Source organism: Photinus pyralis, unplaced genomic scaffold (assembly GCF_008802855.1).
Source record: "Photinus pyralis isolate 1611_PpyrPB1 unplaced genomic scaffold, Ppyr1.3 Ppyr1.4_LG1, whole genome shotgun sequence".
NCBI lineage: Eukaryota > Metazoa > Arthropoda > Insecta > Coleoptera > Lampyridae > Photinus > Photinus pyralis.
Window position 1 is genome coordinate 11,355,674 of NW_022170249.1, and position 20,937 is coordinate 11,376,610.

The 20,937-nt window shown below is 35.1% G+C and overlaps 1 protein-coding gene across 2 annotated transcripts in view; it reads left to right on the forward strand.

The window, feature by feature from the left end:
• Positions 1-5,911: 5,911 nt before the first annotated feature.
• Positions 5,912-20,937, forward strand: part of LOC116173749 (protein Wnt-7b) — a 145,961-nt gene continuing 130,935 nt past the window's right edge. For both annotated transcript variants that reach the window (XM_031491427.1, XM_031491434.1), the window contains exon 1: positions 5,912-6,506. In XM_031491427.1, coding sequence (XP_031347287.1) covers positions 6,433-6,506 — 74 coding nt within the window. In that variant the 5' untranslated portion in view covers positions 5,912-6,432. The remainder of the gene's footprint in view (positions 6,507-20,937) is intronic.

Here is a 20,937-nt window from a genome sequence, read left to right on the forward strand (position 1 = left end):
CTTCAGCGCACTCATGCAGCATGTTTCCATATTAGATCTATGCGGAGGAGGAAAATGAAGCATGGAGTTGAGATTGAGGCTTTCAGTAGGAAAAATGCAGAATTGAGGTATTGTTGAGTCTGGGGAACATCGAAGAAAACTTATTTTTTTCCTTTTGAAACTCATCTGTGGAACACCAAAAGAGTGTTGAATCCCAGGAGCGAATTGACTAAACATTTCCATCGGTTCTAGCTTAGCCCGTTCATTACATGAGAGAACCACAATATCCAATTCGGAATCGTGTAAAATCAGAGCAATTTCATTTTATGGAAATCTCTCAGGATTCTTGCGCGATTGGTTGAACTACCAGAGCAAATTAGGACGGTCCTGCGGGATTATTTCGATGCACTCCCCGTTGTTGTAGGATTTTGGATGTACCGTTCAATTCGATCGGGTTAACCGTCGGCTAGCTCTCATTACTAATTTACTTTACTGCACTTTGCTCCGTCAAATTGAACTTAGTTTGTTTGCAACCTGAAATTAAAAAAAAATGGATCACTTCCGCTTATTACTATTATTATTATTTAAAAAATTAAAGTTAAAAACTTTGAGCACGGAAAGGGAATATCGGTTTCCTCTTTACACCACAATTGAAAATTTATAACACATATGTGACTCAGCTGAAGGCTTCTGTTATTTAATATTGAACTTAGCAATTGAAAATTGTAGTAACTTCTCCTTATACGAACTTTATTTCCAATAGAAAAATCTTGTTATTACAATATTTATATTTTGTAGGGCACGATTTGTATTGAATATAAATATAAAAATACACATTACCTTATTTATACGACTACCTTGTAGTCGTCCAACTTTGGAAAACCTGGATCGCTCTTTAATTGGGATCCTACGTTGTACCACTCAATGACCAAGTTAATTTAAAGTGTATTAATTAATTTCACACCAAAGCGTTCTCAGCTATATTAATTACATCCACTATATTTTATCCTCAATGTCTTGGATTCGTTCAGAGACACTAATCGACTGAGTTCAAAGCCCTTTTATATTTCAAATTCATCGCTTCCTATTATCCAACAGTGAAATCATTTTGCGTAATCCTGAATTAGATGTTTTGGGCACGCAAACTCCATTACTCTCCTGCGACACACCGTTTTTGATATAATCGCTCTTAAAATGGCCCGTAAAAAAGTACACACTGTATTGAGTAGATTTTTTTGTACGAATACAACGATATACGGTAAACAAAAAAAAAACAAAAGTTGGAAACTGTTGGTTTCAACAGGATGGTGCTCCCTCACATAATCCTCAATTCATGCGAGAATCGGACAAAATTCCTGGAAAATTACTTGTCAGACAGGTACTCTCGCATGATTAGAGCGTTGTGGGCGGGTGCACCATTCTGTTGAAACCTACCGTGGGTTTACTTTTTTTACCGGTCATATAAAAAAATTAAATTGATGATTTTTCGAAACGAAACGTTGTATTAATAACTTCTTAATCGTGTCTTGTAGAGCTCAAAAAGCGGCAATGAGAACGTGTTTTTATTTTTTGAATATGTTCAAATAACAGAAAAAATTAAAACGAAAGGAAAATTTCGGTTTATATCTTGCACATCTTCTGAAGTAATCGGAATTTTCTGGTTTTGTTTGACGCATGATAAAAACTTTTTAATTGCGCAACTTTTCTTTAATTTATCCATCGTCGTATCTTCTATGGTTGCCGAGATCCTTATGATAGACATCCTTATCTTGGACACACTGTACAGGGTGTTTTTTTGGGAGCTTTAGTTAAAAGTTTCTGGGAAAGTAAAATAGGTAGGTTTTTGAAAATTTGTACTTAGGAGTTACTCTGAAGGCCGAATCGATGTAAAATATTTTCAAAATGGCCGCACTTCCGGAAACACCGGAAGTAGATAGTAACTTCGTTATTTTAAATGGCAACCCCTATTTTTTATTGCTTTTTTGGATTCTACGTGAAATTTCACTTCTTTTGATACCCATATGTCGATATCTACCATTTCTGGTTTTTAAGTTATTTTGACTTTAAGAAAAAAAATGGCGGATGCAGATGGTACCTTGATAATTGATTACTTGCAAACGGTTGTAGTCATGGCAACCTATTTTTATCAGTGCATAGAGAATGAATAGGGCTTTCTTTTAGTGCACTTAAAAAAAAGTTAAGTTGCGTACGACCGCCCCTATGGATATCCAAATTTATGAAACTTCAAAGACTAAAAACTCAGTTTTTTTTAATGGAATGACCATGTTCTTACTATTCCATGAGATAGAGAATCGAAATGGGCATATTTTGACAATACATGTTCCTATAGCTATCTTTAACAGTTTCTGACTTATTCCCATTTTATTGAATTGACACTATTTTTTTAGGATTTTCTTTTTAGTAGTCGGCCATGATTCTATAACAATTGAATTTTAAACAAATCTAGTGACACTAATCCATCACCCACTGTTATAGGTTAACATAAGTTTTTCAAAAATCGAAAAATGGCTCGCAGTGGTTTCACCTATTTTGGAATTTAATTGTTATTTATGGTGAAATGGGCAGAATCGCGGCGCGTGCTTTCCTTACATTCATTCGAAAACTGGAACGAAATTGTATGAATTTTGGAAATTTTGTACCCCTAATGCACTACAAACCGTTGAAGCACAAGTTATACAAAGCTCTACAAGAGAATATTTAAGAAAATGAATTGAATTGCAAATGCAAGATTAACAAAATAAATTCAATGCAAAATATAAAAAACTTCGTTGAAACATTTTTGGTATGGAATTGTTGCTAGAACAGATATCGCATTACCTCTCTTAATTTCCAGACTTATACGTTGTTTAAGAAATTCAGTTGAACGACTGTCTAGATTTCTCAAAAATTATCCGTCCTATATCCTTAATAAATGACTTATTTATTAATGAATTATTTAGACTAGAATCAATGATATTAAAGAATCCTTTTCTTGATTTGTTTAAAATTCGATTGTTATAAAATCACGGCCAACTACTAAAATGAAAATGCAAAAAAATGGCATCAATTCAATGAAATGGGAATAAATCAGAAAATGTTAAAGATAGCTATAGGAACATGTAATATCAAAATATGCCAATTTCGATTCTCTATCTCATGCAATATTAAGAACATGGTCATTCCATTTAAAAAAACTGAGTTTATAGACTTTGAAGTTTCTTAAATTTGGATCTCCATAGGTGCGGTTGTACGCAACTTAACTTTGTTTTAAGTACACTAAAAGAAAGCCCTATTCATTCTCTATGCACTGATAAAAATGGGTTGCCATGACTATAACCTTTTTCAAGTAATCAATTATCAAGGTACCATCTGCATCCGCCATTTTTTTTCTTAAAGTCAAAATAACTTAAAAACCATAAATGGCAGATATGACATATGGGTATCAAAAGAACTGAAATTTCACGTAGAATCCAAAAATGCAATAAAAAATAGGGGTTGCCATTTAAAATAACGAAGTTACTATCTACTTCCGGTGTTTCCGGAAGTGCGGCCATTTTGAAAATATTTTACATCGATTCGGCCTTCAGAGTAACTCCTAAGTACAAATTTTCAAAATCCTACCTATTTTACTTTCCCAGAAACTTTTAACTAAAGCTCCCAAAAAAACACCCTGTATAATCCCAGGAGTTAAGTAGTGTCATTTTAAGGAGGAGTTGAAAACGAGAGGGGTTCTCGGGTATATAGAATTCATAGCAGGTTTAAGGGGACATGTGGAAAGATTAGAAAAGTTAAAGAAGGAACGAAAAAAACATCCTATGATTTCGTAAAACTAATTGGAAGCATTAATTATTATTTATGAATAATGGGCGAATTTAGGGGACACAGTTTACGAAGTACGAGGAGGCGAATGAAAGTGGTACTCAGATTTAGTACGATACGGTAGGCGAAACAATTACGGATTATGGGGAACATTTTAGGAAACAATACGGAAGAGAATGGGAACATCGGTAGTCGGGAAAAATGTTTGATTATGTAACGTAAATTTAATAACGTCGTTTAGTTATTTACAATTAATGAACAATAAATTTACAACAGTCTTAAAATGGATTAATAAGACCCATACAATGATATATAAATATCAAGAACGCATCGATGTTGGAACTGCCCTGAATCATAATTCGATTTCTTTATATAGCAAAACCCCCCTTTCTCGATAGTTTTCGAACGCTTCCCGACACTTCCGAGCCTTTCTATAATGTTCTCGAACAAACACGTCACATTTCTCGGAAAGATTACATCACCTCCGCCTTCGTTCTCTATCGCCCATGACTAATTTTTCATGGTGCCTCGATGTCTACGGAAATTTCTTGAATGTTTGCTACAATGAATTAATTATAGCGAACATTCAAGAAATTTCCATACATACATTCCTACATCCCTATGCCTAAATGTTTAAGTGATACACACTAGATAAACATTTGGGCATAGGGATTGCAGCGGTCAGGAATAAGGAAGTACATGGCGGCTAATGAAAATCAGTACCGTAAAAAGCAAAAGGAAGATAAGTAGGTTAATGGACAATGGGATACAGATTTAGAAGTAAAAAGGTCGAATTTTTTTAATAAGGAAACTGACATTAGTGATGAAGGGAACAGGAATGAGATGAGGAGTAGGGAGGTGAATTTAATTCGAAACATTTTTGGTACGAACTACGAGAGGTGAATAGTAGCAAATGTTTTACCATTGTAAAAAGAAAGTTTGTATTTGGACTGCAGTGCAGATTGGAAGTTTGGATTTTGTACACGAATTTTTGGTGATTGCAAGCATGCAACCTGTTGTTGGGAATTATTGGCAAACAATTAATTGTGAAGAAACACGCCAAGACTTTTGCAGACAAATTGATTCATTTGCGTTACGTATCGATGATATTTAAGAGAAAATATTAATTTTACTGGCATTAGTTTTATGCGGGTCACTCTGTAATTGGGCGCAAGGCTGTTGAGGGCCCAGAACAAGAGAGGGATAATAAATAAATAAATAAGTTATTTTATTCTGCGACAATCCAAAGTTTCGTTCGCATCAAGCGGAGGTGTCGATTTTAGCGATGATTGCCGTTTGATTCAACAGTTTGGGAAAGGAATCTCCGATCTTAGGTTTCTCAATTTTTCAATCGCCATCTCTTTGATTACAATCATGTCAGGTAGAGGCGTGAACAATTACGCAATGCAAAACTCAACGCGTTAAGTATGTGCAAACACCGTTTAGTCTTCAGAAGAATTCGGGAAAAATTTAAATTATCAGATAGGTACGAAAAACGCTGTTGAGCACATTTTCTTATGAGTACGTAAAAGAATGTTGTTGGCGTCCATTAGTGACATTCTTATAACCAGAAAAAATACGTTCCAATTCCGCTGCTCTTTGGAAATTGTTCATTACTGAAATGCCATCCCGAAATTTGTACTGAAGTATTACAGTATTACCAACAACTTCATTTTTCATAACAATAAATTTAAGAATTCACTCGATAAACTAGTTTACGTGTAGCTGTCGGGAGGTGTTAACACGCGATCAATATACATTACATATATTAATAACTTTTCCGATAAAAGAAAAGTAGCTATACTTTGTAATTGAAAACTTAATTAAGCGATAAAATTACGGAAAAAGTACAAGCCCTCCTCCTTGCGCGTAGGTACCACTAACGTGTACGTATGATAAATTAGAAAACTTTAATGAATAGATATGTAAATAACGATAAGAATTAAATGGTCGTTAAAATTTGCATACATTTGAAAATTGGAGTAAATTTTTTTTAGTGGTTCATAGATTATCACCTACATATTACCGATATCTGATCGGGTAAAGTGGGGTGGGGAAAGTTGAAATGATTGGCTCGTGTGTCCAGGTACAGGTGGGCAGGTGAGACTGATATTGGGCCCACTTCACTCAGGTCGTAGAACGGGTCCATCCGCATCTCTATACGCGGAGAGAGCTTCGCGAAAAATTTGAAAAACTCTCAAAAGCTCTCGCGAAAATTTCTGACGAATTTGTGTCTAAAATTCGTTAATAATTACATCATTAACACACAATAATAGCAATAATGCGGTTCAGTTAAGCCATAAACATGTGTGAAGTGCCTTAATACAAAACCAAATAGAACATAACGACGTTCGACAAATAAAGCATTGTTTGTAGAGCAGTACGAACCTAAAACAATGTTTAATTTTTTTTCAGATATGAACGTGTGACAGTTCGAACGTAGACAAGGTGTGTGCGGAAACGTCACCCAGAGCTGTCCAAATTTGATTATAAATCGCGAGTCATGTGTAACGGACATGAAACCTCGACTTTTGTCGCTCTCGGTGTTAACCTATTGTTTATATTTATCAGTGGAATTTTTGTGCCATTCTGTAATGTTTAGTGATGATACCATTCGTCCGATGAGGGGTCAGTATGCAAGCTAGCGGATCGGGTTCGAAACTCGTGCTGGCGCTTTGCGTATTGCTTTTCTCCATCCACAGTTTCAGGTGAAAATTTCATATTTTTTTGCAAAAATAATGTCAATGCCAACTGTATTTAATAATGTGCTAGAAAACCGTCGCTATAATTCTAAGATAAATAGGTACAGAACACCACAATTATAAACCTAAAGTGATGCAATTCCTCTACTAACGTTCGAGATAATGAATATCTTCAGCATCTAATCTGTTATTAAATAAAGCTAATAGTATTACAAGCATCAGCAACTTGAATATATCAACAATAAAACGATGATTAAATTTAACATTTGCATATATTTAAAGGTTTTTTGACTCCAATTCAGAGTTACTAATTGCTTTTAAAAATACTTGCATTTTTAAATAGTTGAAAAAACGGTTCACTTCTTGCATGATTCATTGTTGGGCTGAAAGACTATGCGGTTTCACTTTCACCTCTACTACTACCATAAAATTGTAAATAAACGATACGAAGCCATAAAGTTCCCAAATAACTGCCAAAAATTGACAAGATTTTCTGGGTAGCGAATGCTTCAAATTTGGATGAAAGGTTTGGCGTGCGTGATTTCATCAAAATGCCAATTATTTTTATTACGCTAAATAGTTATAATCAATCCGGTGTAAATTGTAGTAAAATATTGTAATTTAGTTTAATTCCTATAATTAATAATCGGATCAGGTTAAGTAAGTAAATTTTAATTTTCATCACAATGTCTTGTGCCCGCGAGGTGTAATTTTCTAGTTAATTCGAAATTTTCTTTGATGTGTGTGGTCCAGTCGTTACACGAAGAGTAACTTGTCCTTAATCTTACCTATTACTTCTTTTTATACTTTGTCGCTTTGTAGATTGAGTGCTTTTGTAGCATTATCTCCGTAAACAGCATTAAATTAAACCTTTTATGGACGTTGTCAATTGGTATTTTAGTTGTGGGGAAATCAATCGCAATAAACTTCCTTATTAAAATCGGAACTTTTGATTATTTCCTACGACGAAAGCGTTTCGTTTTCGTAGTACGGATGAATTTGTTGCAAAAATTGGTAGCTTCATCTTTCCGCGAGATCAAATTTCACTCGCCACTTTAACTATAAAGAAACTAGTATCCCTAAAAAGCAAAAATATCGAAAAAAGTGAACGATATTCATACATTTATAACGGGCGATCAAAAATGAGTTGCTGTCGGTCGCCTTTGGAAATTGAAGTTAAGTACGATTTACCATGTAAACAAACATTTCAAAGGTGACTCGACAGCAACACATTTTTGATCGCATGGTACACGCGATTCGTTTATTCTCTCGTAAACGGGGATAGTAGGATAAGTAGCTGTATCTTGTTTGATTGGATGTAAAAGAAAACAGTTTCTTAGGGTATTTAGCAAATGCGATACAATTGTTTGCATTAAGACGTTAAGTAATTATTTCCGTAGAAAGTTTCGTTAATCCACCTGTTTCCGTTGTCGAAACTTTTAAAAAGTTCCCGAAACGAACGATAATAACAAATCTTTGCTGTTACTTTGGAAATCCTCATTCCTCAAAAGAATTAAATGAGGATTTCTCTATGATATCTTGGACGAGAAACAGTAGATTATTATTACTAGCATAACAGTTTACAAGCTAAGGCAGTTAACACGTTATTTCAATACTTAAGGGTTTCTTATAGTGTTGTAGTGTAGTTAATTCACGAGAGCGAATTAACTTTCACGAGATGATTAGTTTCCCTTTATCGTCGTGTATAATACAAAACTTTATCTTATAACAGAAGATTCTGACAATGGGGGCATCCCGGCTTCATTTTTTATTTCTGATCTACAAAGTACATTAAAACTAAAAAGACCCGCGTGTCCTCAATTTTTATTTGCGAGTAAAATAAACCCAAAATAAATTATTGAAAAGCTTTGTTTTTAGTCCGAATTTGAAACGCTTCAGTCTAAATAAATACGTCACAAACATACAACCAATCAAGCATAAGTGAGCCGGCAACCTTGTGCAAGGGTCTGACGTTTGTCGGATTTGACGTTTTAAGAGGCATGTTTAACTGCATCAAACGCGAAAGTGAACGACAAGGGACAAGTGCCTGTGACGCAAGTTACAAATGACATTCTCCTGCAATATTGCCAATTCGTTATGTCATCCGAATGGTTCTAGGAGCTGTCGGGTTTATTACGTCACAGAGCCCGCCACAATCATATCGTTTTGAATAAACCCTTAAAACCGCACAAATTCATTATTTTTTTTGCTAATCATTCTCTATTTTTAAATAAACTTTTACACGCTTATTAAATTAGAACTACGGAATTCAACTATACTGTAAACCCCCATACTGAACAAGCTTAGGTTCTGCCGTCGCGATCGTTTCCATAGAAACAGCATTGGCATACGCTCTGAGCGTCATTCAATATCGTGCTTCGCGGCCCATTTGAAATAAGAATGACAGATGTCATTAGAATGCACAATCATCTGTTTCACTTTATCTACCCTTGCAATGGTAATCACAATGTAACATAATGCTATAAAATAAAAAGATCTACTGCTAACTTACAAGAAATATACAAAATCTAATGCTGCAACTGCAACGGTCTAAAACGTTTCGTTTGAGAGGGGTATTTCCAAAGAGTTATAAAATTTGCATGTCTTAAAAATGTTTTTCTCTGCAACTAACGCATATAGAAGCAAAGAAAAATACTTAGGTATGTTTTTAGAAATGCAAAATTTCGTTACCATTGTATTTTTTCCGAATCCTCGTTTAAGTAAGTGTACACCATATTGAGGAAGGAATTTTGGGAAAATATTTATTAAATGGAAAAGAGTATAAAACGTAGGTCCCTGTTGCCGTTCGTTCATGTCTTAGGCAAACATAATGTAGGGGAGACTGTTGCATATTTTTCAATTGACGGTTTATCGTTCACGCTTTTTTCCCGTTTTTATTGTTTTAACATTATATTTAAGGTGCCTCGTACGTAAAACTTCCGACTCACTTCTCATCCTTAACTGCACAAGAAGAGTAGTTTTTTTTCAAATTTGTTCCTGAACAACTAGGTCCTGAATTTTATAGAACACTTGTTTCAACGACCTCGTTCACATCTTCGACGACAGACTGATCACGAGCAGTTACACATGAACTTATGTAATATGGAATATTTCAGAATTTAAAGAGCAAATTCCAGTGACTTGAAAACCTTTTATTATACTACTTGGCGCAAGGGCAATCCCAAAAGATTTACCAACTATTTCTGCTAACTTATACAAAGGTGTAGGAACTCCAGAATGGTTTATCATCCACTCATCCATAGCTCTGTTGTAGCAACTTTTAAATGGCCCAAAATAAGTGACATCTAGGGGTTGAAGCTTGTGGCTGCAGTGGGGAGGTAACATAACCAACACAATACCATCGTGTTTACAATACTGTAGTACTTTAAGAGCAGTATGGCATTATCATTATCTAAAATCAGCAATATTGTTATCATTACTACAATTTAAGCTCTCGTTGATATGTATCAAATACTCTAAAATATACACATGTTCTTCTTAAGGATATATCAAAGGTCGCTATTGTTTTTCAGCTACGTACACTAACAAGCCAAAAAAGTACAGCCTAAAAACTGACCAAATCTCCAAAAAAAATGGGGTTCTTGTACCATTTTTATTACAAAGAACATATGAATGTCCGGTTTTCTGTGTTAGTAAATATTCCTGCAGACGGTTTCTACCAATTATAACTTTCCTCCGAGACCCCTGTGGAGATCGATCAGTGGGTGGTTGGAGGAGGGGGAATGTAAGACATCAGTTTCATCTTCCATGGTATCCTATTGAAAAGTTTCAACGAAAGGAGTTGTTTTCTACTACTGCCCTTCTCCCTTATGGAAATTGGGGGGTTGGATTTGAGAGGGAGAAGTGGTACGACAAAAAGAGTGGTATGACACACAAACATATTAAATAAATAAATGTTAATACAGTTATTAACAATTAATAAAATAAAAAATATAATAAAATTATTGACTAGGTAACCCGGGCCTTTGTAAATATTCACTTGTATGTTATAAACGGAATGGCTTAATTTGCGCTTTTTTATTTCTTTTGAATTTGAAAACATTTAGAAGTTCTACACATTCAGGAACGATGTGTAGCTGGTAAAAGTGATTTATCTCAAAACTATTTTGGTTTTAATGAATTTCTAATACGGTTTAGTATATAAAAATAGGTGAAAATGGCATAATATTTAAATCTTTAAAAATCGGTCGGCAGTGTGCATGATAATTTTCCTTTTCAATAAAAACAACTTTACGGAAAACGGTGTCTCGGGGCAGAGTACTCACAAATGCAAAATGAAGTGGGGATATCTCGAAAATGGAGTGTCTAGGGGAGGTATCAAAGAGAAAACGAAATAGGTATTATAGTGAATTTCTCTAAATACTAGATTCGTCTCGAATTATATAGTGTAGAATTGGAAAAATTATCCCATGAGTCATCATTTCGATGTTTGGGGGTGGAAAGATTTAAAAAAGTTGTTTTATCTGAAGAACATTGGTTTTCAAATTGAAAAAAAATAAAGACAAAAAAATCAAAAGTCGCGATTATAACAGGAAGTAGAAATCGAAGTAAGAAATACCTTGGTAGCTTTAAATTTCCGATTACCGCCTTTAATTATAAATTTTGAAGCATCATTGCATCAGTAGAAACGATGGTTTTAATCAGAGGTATAAAACGTTAAACTTGTAAACAGTTCTAAGCTTTAAAATGCAGTTGGAATTTGCAATTTTTAAGTATGTAGTATATGAATACTAAATTTTAAGCTTCGCGGTTTTATATTTCATTTTGAAAACCAAAAGTTTCAAAATTTGGAAGTTTGAGAGCGAAAAAAATATTTCAAACCGCGATTGTGAAAACAATTTCATCTACTTATAAAAAATGAAGGATTTTGAAACGAACCTTCAAAGGTTTAAAATCGCGGTAGTTCTAGAGTTCAAAAGTCTTAAAATTGTTGGACTAAGGTAGGTTGCATTAGAAGTAAAAGTACCAAATCGGAAATGAAATCTGGGGATTTTATTACTTTATTAAATTTCCACTTGAAAAAGGCCTGGATTTTAAAACTTGAAGCGCGAAGTCTACAACAAATACTTTACAACAGTAATCGTGCAAAATAGTATATTATATACCGCGGGACTGAAGTAGTACTTTTAATCCCGAAGGTAAAGTTTATGGCCCGACCGAAGGGAGGGCCATAATTTACCTGAGGGATTAAGACCACTACTTCAGTCGCAAGGTATATACGATATTTTTCGTACTTTCGAAACTGAAACACTTAAATATGTATGGAGTTAGAGAACGCGTTCTTTCCAAAAATCGCTGTTTAACAAGTTACCATAGGAACGTTGCGTTGGTACGACAATCCCTATGCTATGGTAACAAAAATAATTTGGAAACTGTCATTGCTAGTGTCATAATTTTGGTGGTGGGTGACAAAGGTGTATTTGATATTGATAAAAAGCGGCCAATGTAGGTAAAGAATTGATACCACAGAAATCCAAAAAACTATATGAGCAGCAGTACGATGCGTTTAAGAAGTAGTGCCGCATACAAAATGTGGAACAACCTACTGAAATTGCCTTGTTAGTAATTTCATCCTTCCGGGATTTTCGTCCAAATTTAATCCCGGCAGGACAAAAAGTGACACTTCAGTACTTGTCATAACGGAGTGAAGTTGTCACTTTAGTCTCGGAAGTACGAAAAAGGCAATTAAAGCACGCCGAGATTTAAAGGTTGCTAAGCAACCTTACTTCAAATATGAAGATGATGAAACTATAATCTGGGACTGAAATAAAAAATCCTCTCAGATGATCGCTTTCTGCACATGCAAACGATGTCTGGCTCGTATATCATTTTATTGGAAGCTTTTACAAACGTTCGTGGTTTAGAGTAGATATGCTGCCAAATCTGTTCCACTTCTCAATTACAGTACCTACTTATTGAAGTTTTGAATCAATGCACGTGCACCAAAGGGTAGAAGGTTTCAATACCGTATACATTTTCTTCATATATGCCAGCATTAATTTGTTTGAAAGATGCTTCTTGTTCATCCACGCCAACAGCTTTTCATATAGTCTTTATAATAGGCTTTTGCATGTGGATTTTACAGGTACCAACTTTTCTTCTGTTGCTGCAATAAGTCACTGGACTAACAGGACTAACAAGGAGATTAATAGACATTCGCAGCTTTATATTTTAACTTGAAGAGCATTACTAAACTTGATATGTTAAGGGATGAAAAAAAGTGAAAATTCAAACAACTACCGTACCTACTGTTTTGTGGAGTCGCGAATGGAATGCTTTGTGACTTCCCCTCGTGCTCAACCTTTGCTTGCCCAAGGGACAAATTTTAGCTGTATAAGTATCTATGTGTCGTGTGCAATGGAACAATGGAATATACAAAAAAATGGTTGCTATTTATATCTGGGTAACAACTAATAAGTACGTATTTTTCATACGCAGGTTGGGCACTATGTGGAGTACAATTTATTCAGTGTGGCTGTGGCCGTGTGGGTCCTGCACCTAAGTTCACCTTCGCCTGCGTGACTGATCCTGCAGATTTCCAAGGCATTGTCGTGGCTGTTTGGTCTGACTTCCTTTCAGAAATATTTCGCACAGATTCTGATAACAATGACTAACCTCAAGCAAATGTGCTCACTTCCGGAAAACGTGAAAAAATCTACTAGTCGTTTTATTGCCAGCCGTACTAGAATCAGTTTAGGTGGGAACGGTCAATAAAAATGTTTATACTTGAAAATGTTTTAATATGCACAATAAAGTAGAAGTGATCTTGAACCAAAGAGTCATAAACCTCTAATGCGGATTTTAGTAGGAATAATTATAGTTGGGCGTGAATATCTCGGTGTTAAGATTTAAGAATATTAATTTTACCCGTTTTGTGAACACCTACCTGTAAAATCTTGTTTCAGATTTATACAAAACGGTTAAATAACGTTAATACTTAACGACGTTAATATCCTAATATCACGAGATACCGCGTTTGGAACGATTAAGTGGTACGATTTGGTAAAGTCGAGGTGTGTTTTTTCTCACTGATAAAATCTTTTGTCAAAAATTTTTATTGTTACATTGATAACTAATATTCTTCGTTTGTCAGGTGGGAGTTTAATGCTAATAAATAGCTAATAAATTAATTTTGTTACGTCCAGTCAAGTGAAAAAGGCGATTGCTCATTTTAAAAATTATTTCCTGTCAGAGTCAATACCTTAAATTCTTTAATGGAATATAAATCATTAAGTGTAGTTTATTTAAATAAACAATTAAGTTCTACAGCGGTAGCGGGCTTGAAACAACTTTTACCTGTTTTATGTATACCACGCAATAAATCATCAAATATTTTCCAGTACTAATCACGCTAAACTTGATCCGAAGCGTTCACAATTAGCCAGGTATTGTAATTAATGTTTCAGGTAAAAAGTTAGGAGTTATACTTAATTTAGCGCATCCCAGCCTAGGTAGACACATAAATCATCACGGAAGCCTCCAGACATAGGCACGAAGAAGTCGTCTCAGCTATTATATTTTGAGAATCAGGTTTATGCAATTTGAAAGACATATTCATAAAGTGTTGATGGTTTTATAAATTGATAAATTGCGTCAAATTTTACTTTATGAAGTAATAAATAACCGAAATCGATTTTTAAGTCACAACATGACGTTAAAGTAGGCAAATGTAGAAGCTTTTGTTTACAATGAACACGACTATAACGCAATTTATTTTCGAAAGAATTTTAATTATTTACGTTGATGTCCAATTAACGAAGTATTAAAGTCTTTCTTATGGCATGTGATTCGATCAACGTTTAGTCAAATTTAATATGCAATAATGGTTTGTTTATATTAGAATTAATATTTTATAACGAACTGATATTACTATAATAATCAATATTTATTAAATATTTAATTGAGTTGTTTTAATGCTTTGAGGAAAAACCATAAAGGTGAACACCTACATTTTATGACCTTTATTTAAAGTTATTATAATCGTGATGTTTGAATGGGTAGTAGAGGATGAGTTAGACAGCAACTATTTGTTAGTAATTAAGTATGATTTATTTTCTTGTTGGTACCTATCGTATCCCACCAGTTTGAATTATATTATTTTTCATCTTTGATCGCTTCTAATTGTAAGTAATTAATTACGCCCAGTTATTTGCAATCATTTTATTTATCATTACTTATGTTTTTTGTAGATTGTGCTTCATCATCACAGTAGTTTTCTGCTAATGCAGGTCCCTGGTGGGTCTTCTCCACAGCTCCCTATTCTCTGGTCTTCTCTTTACTCCGTCATATCGCTCTTTTCCCTCCTTCAGGTCGTCAACTAATTTGCTTCTTCTCCCTTTCTCCCTAAACCTCGAGTAGGTACTTTCTTCAACAGCTCCTTCTTAATACCTGTCCAATCTAGTTCATTTTCCTGCGCTTTAATCTTTAACATACATCTTTCCTCTCCAACTCTGTTTAATACTTCTATGTACATTACTTATCAGTTCATTTGATGTTCATATTTCTTCATATCCACATTTCAAAAGCTTCCAAACGTTCCTGATCTCTTTTCATTGCTGATGTCCACGTTTGAATACCGTACGTTGGAGCAATCTCTTTTCAACTCAGTGCTCACCCTAGCTACTGCATAAAATCCTTCCCTTTCTATTAAATGCTTGTTTTGCCATCGCTATCCTGGTCCTAATCTTTCCTCCGCTTTTCCAACTCTGTGTATCTCTGTGCCTCAATACTTGTATTTTTCCACTTGTTCTATCCTCACTATGTCTACCATTACTGGTGTATCCTCCTGCACTTTTATTACTTTTGCTTTGTTCTTATTAATTCATAGGCCATACCCTGTTTGCATTTCCTCTAGCTTTTCTAACAATATCTCAAGTTCTTTTTCCCTCTCAGCAAAAACAATCATGTCGTCTGCAAATCGTATACTAACAATCCGCTTCTCTCCGATGTGCAGACCATATTTTCCCCTTTTCCAACATATTCCCACAATGTCTTCTACATATAAATTAAACTGCGTTGGTGATAAACAGCATCCCTGTGGACTCCTCTATCAAACCAATCAATCTTTTTACAGCCAACCCTGATTTTCGCTTATTGATTCATATATGTTTTGTATTAGTGGTCTTTGATTTGTTTTCATTTCAATTTCAACATTTCAATAAATCTATGGCATTATTGACTCCTGCTGCTTCTCTATCTTTCATTTCTTTTGTGGCTGCCATAGAATACCTCTCCCGATGTCGTTCTCTGCTTCTTCTGTCCTTTCTATTGTCAGCGTCGTTGGTTTGTCCTTTTCCTCCACATATACTTTGGATCTTTGGATCGGGGTGAATAATGGGGTTCTGGTACACTAGTAAAATAAAGCAAAAAAGAAATCTAGTAATAGTAAACCGGATAGGATTTAGTAAACTTCAAAAAAGAAGAGAGAATACTTCTCGAAAGGGAGAACAAGCGTAATTTAATGCTCTTCGTATATTTGTAACATGCACACTTTTATCGGAAACGTACACGTTGTTATCGCCAGGTATGCTTTCGTTCTTGTTCGCTATGAAGCGGTACATGTGTAAATTTTGCTATGCCGAACATACAAAATTTTAAATTCTACCACCCGTTACACCAGTGAGCTCATGTAAAATGGGTCACAAATAGGACAGAGAATTCAATCGATTTTTTTCTCATGAATCATCCAAAAAGCTCATTAAAACTGAATGAATCAATCGATAATTAAATTTAACGGAATAAACCGTATAACTAGTAATTATAAAGTTTAAATTATTAATTAAGCATTCCTTGAATACGCACGAAATATTGTAAACGCGATTATAATTTAATTCACTTTCGCAAAAAGACGCAAATAATAAACAATAGTACCTTTATCACTGATGAAAATTCGTTTCGGTTGCAGCCGGATGGAGTTATTTTCCAATCTCAGTACATTTGTGTCGACTGCTTCAAAATTCTGTTCAATTTATTACCCTTCTCGCATCCCCAAGTAGATTCGCGTAGTAGGTTTGGAAATAGGGTTTTTGTACTGCACCCCCGAACTAGTTCTGATACTGTGCTGGTTTTCATTACTACAATAAATAATATGTCTCCACCAAACAAAAGAATAATTATTAGTTACTCTTTGACCAAACGCGGCGATGAACTTCCGTCGCCTAACCAAAAAGTATCTTTTGTGAAAATCTCTCCCTGTAGAGTCGTTAAGGCTTAAGGGCGTTTCCGTTGGCTAATCCGTACATAAAATTAATGTTTGCTATTTGATTAATCGCATAATTTTCATTCCTTTCGAAAAAAAGTAGACAAATAATTAAAACCAAAGTCCGAAAGAAATTATTTGTTCGTCCGTTCGTCTGTTCGCTCGTTCGTCGTCTAACTGTAGAACGAAAAGACACAGCGATGTCCCTTTGCCGATCGATTTCTACTATTGATTATGAGCCGGATTAAAAGTTCCGAATGCGAGCCGAGTGTCAAAAAAAAATTCCCTACTGAAAATCGTACGCGATTCTTCGTATCTTATTTCACACTAACATTCGAATGTTTTATTTTAAAAAACCACAGATATCAAATTTTGTCCAAATCAGTCATCTCCATTTAGGGGCGCGTCATCTTGGGGTAGAAATTTTTACAAAATCGGAAAGGGTATACCTACCTGAAGATGTGCCACCTCTTGGCTATCGAGAAACTTTGGCGACTTTTTTAAGGGCAGTTTTCAATCCAAACATTCGCTATACTCTGTTTATTTGAAAAACATGTTTATTTTAGTAATATGTATCCCTCGATTTTTTTGGTACAACCTTGTATACATCAAAAATGAGAAAAAAGAATAAAGAGTCGTAAATATTGTTGAGAGTTTATTAAATTGCGCACCTGGGTCTTAAATCAAGCAAACGTCAGAGTTTAAACAATACAGAATTAGCCTTCAATAATTACCCTCGTGCTATAGATTTCCAAATACTTCCCATTTGATTTACTGGTCGTCGAGAAGAAAGAGCTTTATAAAAATAAGAACCACAAACGCTTTGGTGAAACCGACACTGTTAAAATCGGTGTTGACAAAGCGGCTGTACAGATATAATGAGAGGGTCGTCGTGTAATCCTCCTTATTAGTTTGAATGTGTTAGAAACCTCTTCAGGTTAACAAAAGGTGCTTCTAACAATGGAGAAGGTAGGTTTTAAGCTTGGAATAAGATATTTATATCCTCGTGTAGTTTGCGTAATAATCTCCCTTTCGGTCATGCTGAAATTTGGTTGTCCTTTGTGATCAAAACCTACCAGTTTAAAAAGGCGTTTATGCAAATTTTATAAATCGATACAAGATAATTTTATGCAAATAAGGCTACGATTAAGAAACATTCACGTTCTTATTTAATTCCTATCGTTTTCGTATGGAGAAAATAAAACGTTACGGATGTAAAATGAATTACCGTTTAAATATAAATTGTTCCACGCAGGGGTTTTTATTACCCGTGTATTAGTCTACCAATCACTACTTAACACAAGTGTTAAGGATGAAAAATGATCCCTAATGGACTGTAACTGAACAATAACCGATCACTTCTTCGCGATGCCTATTTGAAGCTCATCTGAAGTGTAAAATTGTTAAAATAGCCTTTGTTACAAACTTTTCCAACTGTACAGTATTCATCTTCCTTTTATACTTGCATGCCGGGGGTTATTATTTAATATTAACTTTTGCGTGTAAAGCAACACCTCTTTTTTTAGTTTGCAGAACCTTGAATGCTACAAATATGATATTTTAGTATCGGTTTAAAAATGTAATTTTTTTATTACTAGAATACTCATTATATGTCTTAGCGTGACTTGGACGTCAAGCCGCAAAAAGAAATGCGGCGCCATTGTGAAGTGTTATACGCACCACTTAATATAGTCAAGAATACTTAACTTTCGTGTTACCAAAACAGTTACGCGTTACTGGTGTTTTTAGGCCATTACAAGTTCCGAAACACCCCTTACAGATTCAAATTTTCATGGATTTTACCTGCTTGCCTAATCAGTGACCACAACGGCTACATGATAAAAATAGGTTATACAGGACTTTCGTTTCAAAACGAACCCCCGGTTGTAGTTAGATAAAAAAAACGAAATATGTAAGTGCTAGGAGGAACCTTAATGCAAAGTTCACCTTAGTTTTAGCATTTAACCCCGCAGCCCCATCTACCACCAATTTAAAATTATAATGTGCACTCCCATCGAGAGTGACACATCATTTTAAGGGCCTCGATACAAAAAATATCATCCAAAAATGACGGCAGAACAATTGATGTTTATATCAATTTAGTTGTCAATTTAAGGTCGGTGAAGTTAGCACGGTCATTAAAAGCACTAACGACGATACATGATCACATCGTTAATGCTTCATTAGTGCCTCTTAGTGCTTTATAACTTGCATCAGCACGACCGGCCGTTTCCGAGAAATCGACCCCCCTCCCCCCTCCTGTAGTGCTGACTTCCTACTCTCGTTGAAAGCACTAACGGTTGGACCAGTGCTAATCGTTAGTGCTTTATAATTTGCATCGGCACGTTAATGTTTCAACGAGGGTAGGAAGGGGGGGGGTCGATTTCTCGGAAACGGCCGGTCGTGCTGATGCAAGTTATAAATCACTAAGGGGCACTAACGAAGCACTAACGATTAGTACTTTTCCGGCCCTTAGTGCTTTCAACGAGGGTATGAAGTCAGCACTACACAAGGGGGGTCGATTTCTGGGTAACGGCCGGTCGTGCTGATGCAAGTTATAAACCACTAAGAGACGAAGCACTAACGATGTGATCATGTACCGTTGTTAGTGCTTTTAATGACCGTGCTAACTTCACGTACCTGTCAATTTAAAGGTGTCACAATTGCGTTTTTCTACGACCTCCCCGAATATGAGATTATAATGCATAATTTAGACTGTCAACGGACTTCGATAATCGTTTCACGTTTGGGGTTCACGGAGGTTGTAGAAAAAGTATGGTTCGTAATCGGTTGTAATTTGCGTATTACAGGTTCGTAGAATTGCGTCTATAAGAAATAAGAAAATAGTAGTCTGTAGCTTCTATTTCTGCCGTGCTATGGAAATTCTGATAACATATTCAGATTCTCCGAGTGAAAGGTGCTAACGGGAACCGACCGAAGCTACGGAAAATGAAAACGAAATTTGATATTTTCAGTTTTTCGATGATATTTCAGTAATTTTCAAAAGTTTTTTTCAAAAATTTCAAATGCGTTTTGTTAGGAACAAAAATGCCCCCATTTAACTTACATTGTATCCTCTCACCATTGCGGAGATACCAATGGTGAGCCATCCCACCCTGTACATACTCTGGTGGTCTGGGAGTTGGAAAGAAAATCCGTAGAATTAAATGTTCAATAGGACTTCGCAAACTCAGTCATCTCTAGCAGACGTCTTCCTTTGGCGTCCAGGACTTTTAATCACCTTTATCACTAAAAATTGATGACATCTTAGCAACAGCAATCTGTCTAGTGCTAATAATGCCACGATAATGTGATGGCTTAATGTATCATTGGGTTAATACGATAGACATTCCGTATTTTTATTAAATAAATTCAAAACCACAGGTTCCAAAATGATTAAACCCTTGATTTCCAGAGCCTTTTGTCATAGTTTGTATTACACGATTTAAAAGAAAACAACATAGTCTCTCTTTACCGCATTATTAATCTTGTATGGCTTTCTACCTCCATTAATAATGAAGCTGACCGAGTGGGTACACGTCCCTCGGAGCACCATGTATATTAAAATAACGCACTAAGTGTAATATTCACATTACCATATCTAAATATTTGTTTTGGGTGTGTTAGAAAAATGATAACGTTCATACAAAAGGAAATTTTATAATGGGACAAGTAAACGAGTTGGATTTTAAGATTCTACATTATTGCAAGAACTCATCAAGCAAGATCGTAACTCCTTAAACCACAATCCTAACATACTTTTAAATGGTCAATAGCGTATGGTAATCGTTACGTTACATGTTGCCGGAAGGTTTAGCTATATCCTGTTAGATGTGGAAAATTAGTATGGATGCTCCCATATCCTTTAGGTAGAAAAAATCGCAAATAGAACTTCATAGAAAGAGCCACCGATGTCAAGTTATACAAAAAAAAACAGGTACCATCATCCTAGAAACGAACTACATTTCTTCTGGCGGCTGCACTACATGATATAAGTAAATGGATAATTAAATTTCGGCTACAACTGAGAGATCGATTTTATTACATGAACAACTAACGTTTTACGTAGGCGAAGATTAATATTTGGTTCACATTTTTAATGTATCTAGCTCATTAAATTTTACTTTCCATTAATATTACAAATTTCATATTTAAGCTCTTGGTAGATTAATTTATAGTTGTTAAATTTTATTACGTTAAATTAAGATAAGTACAGTA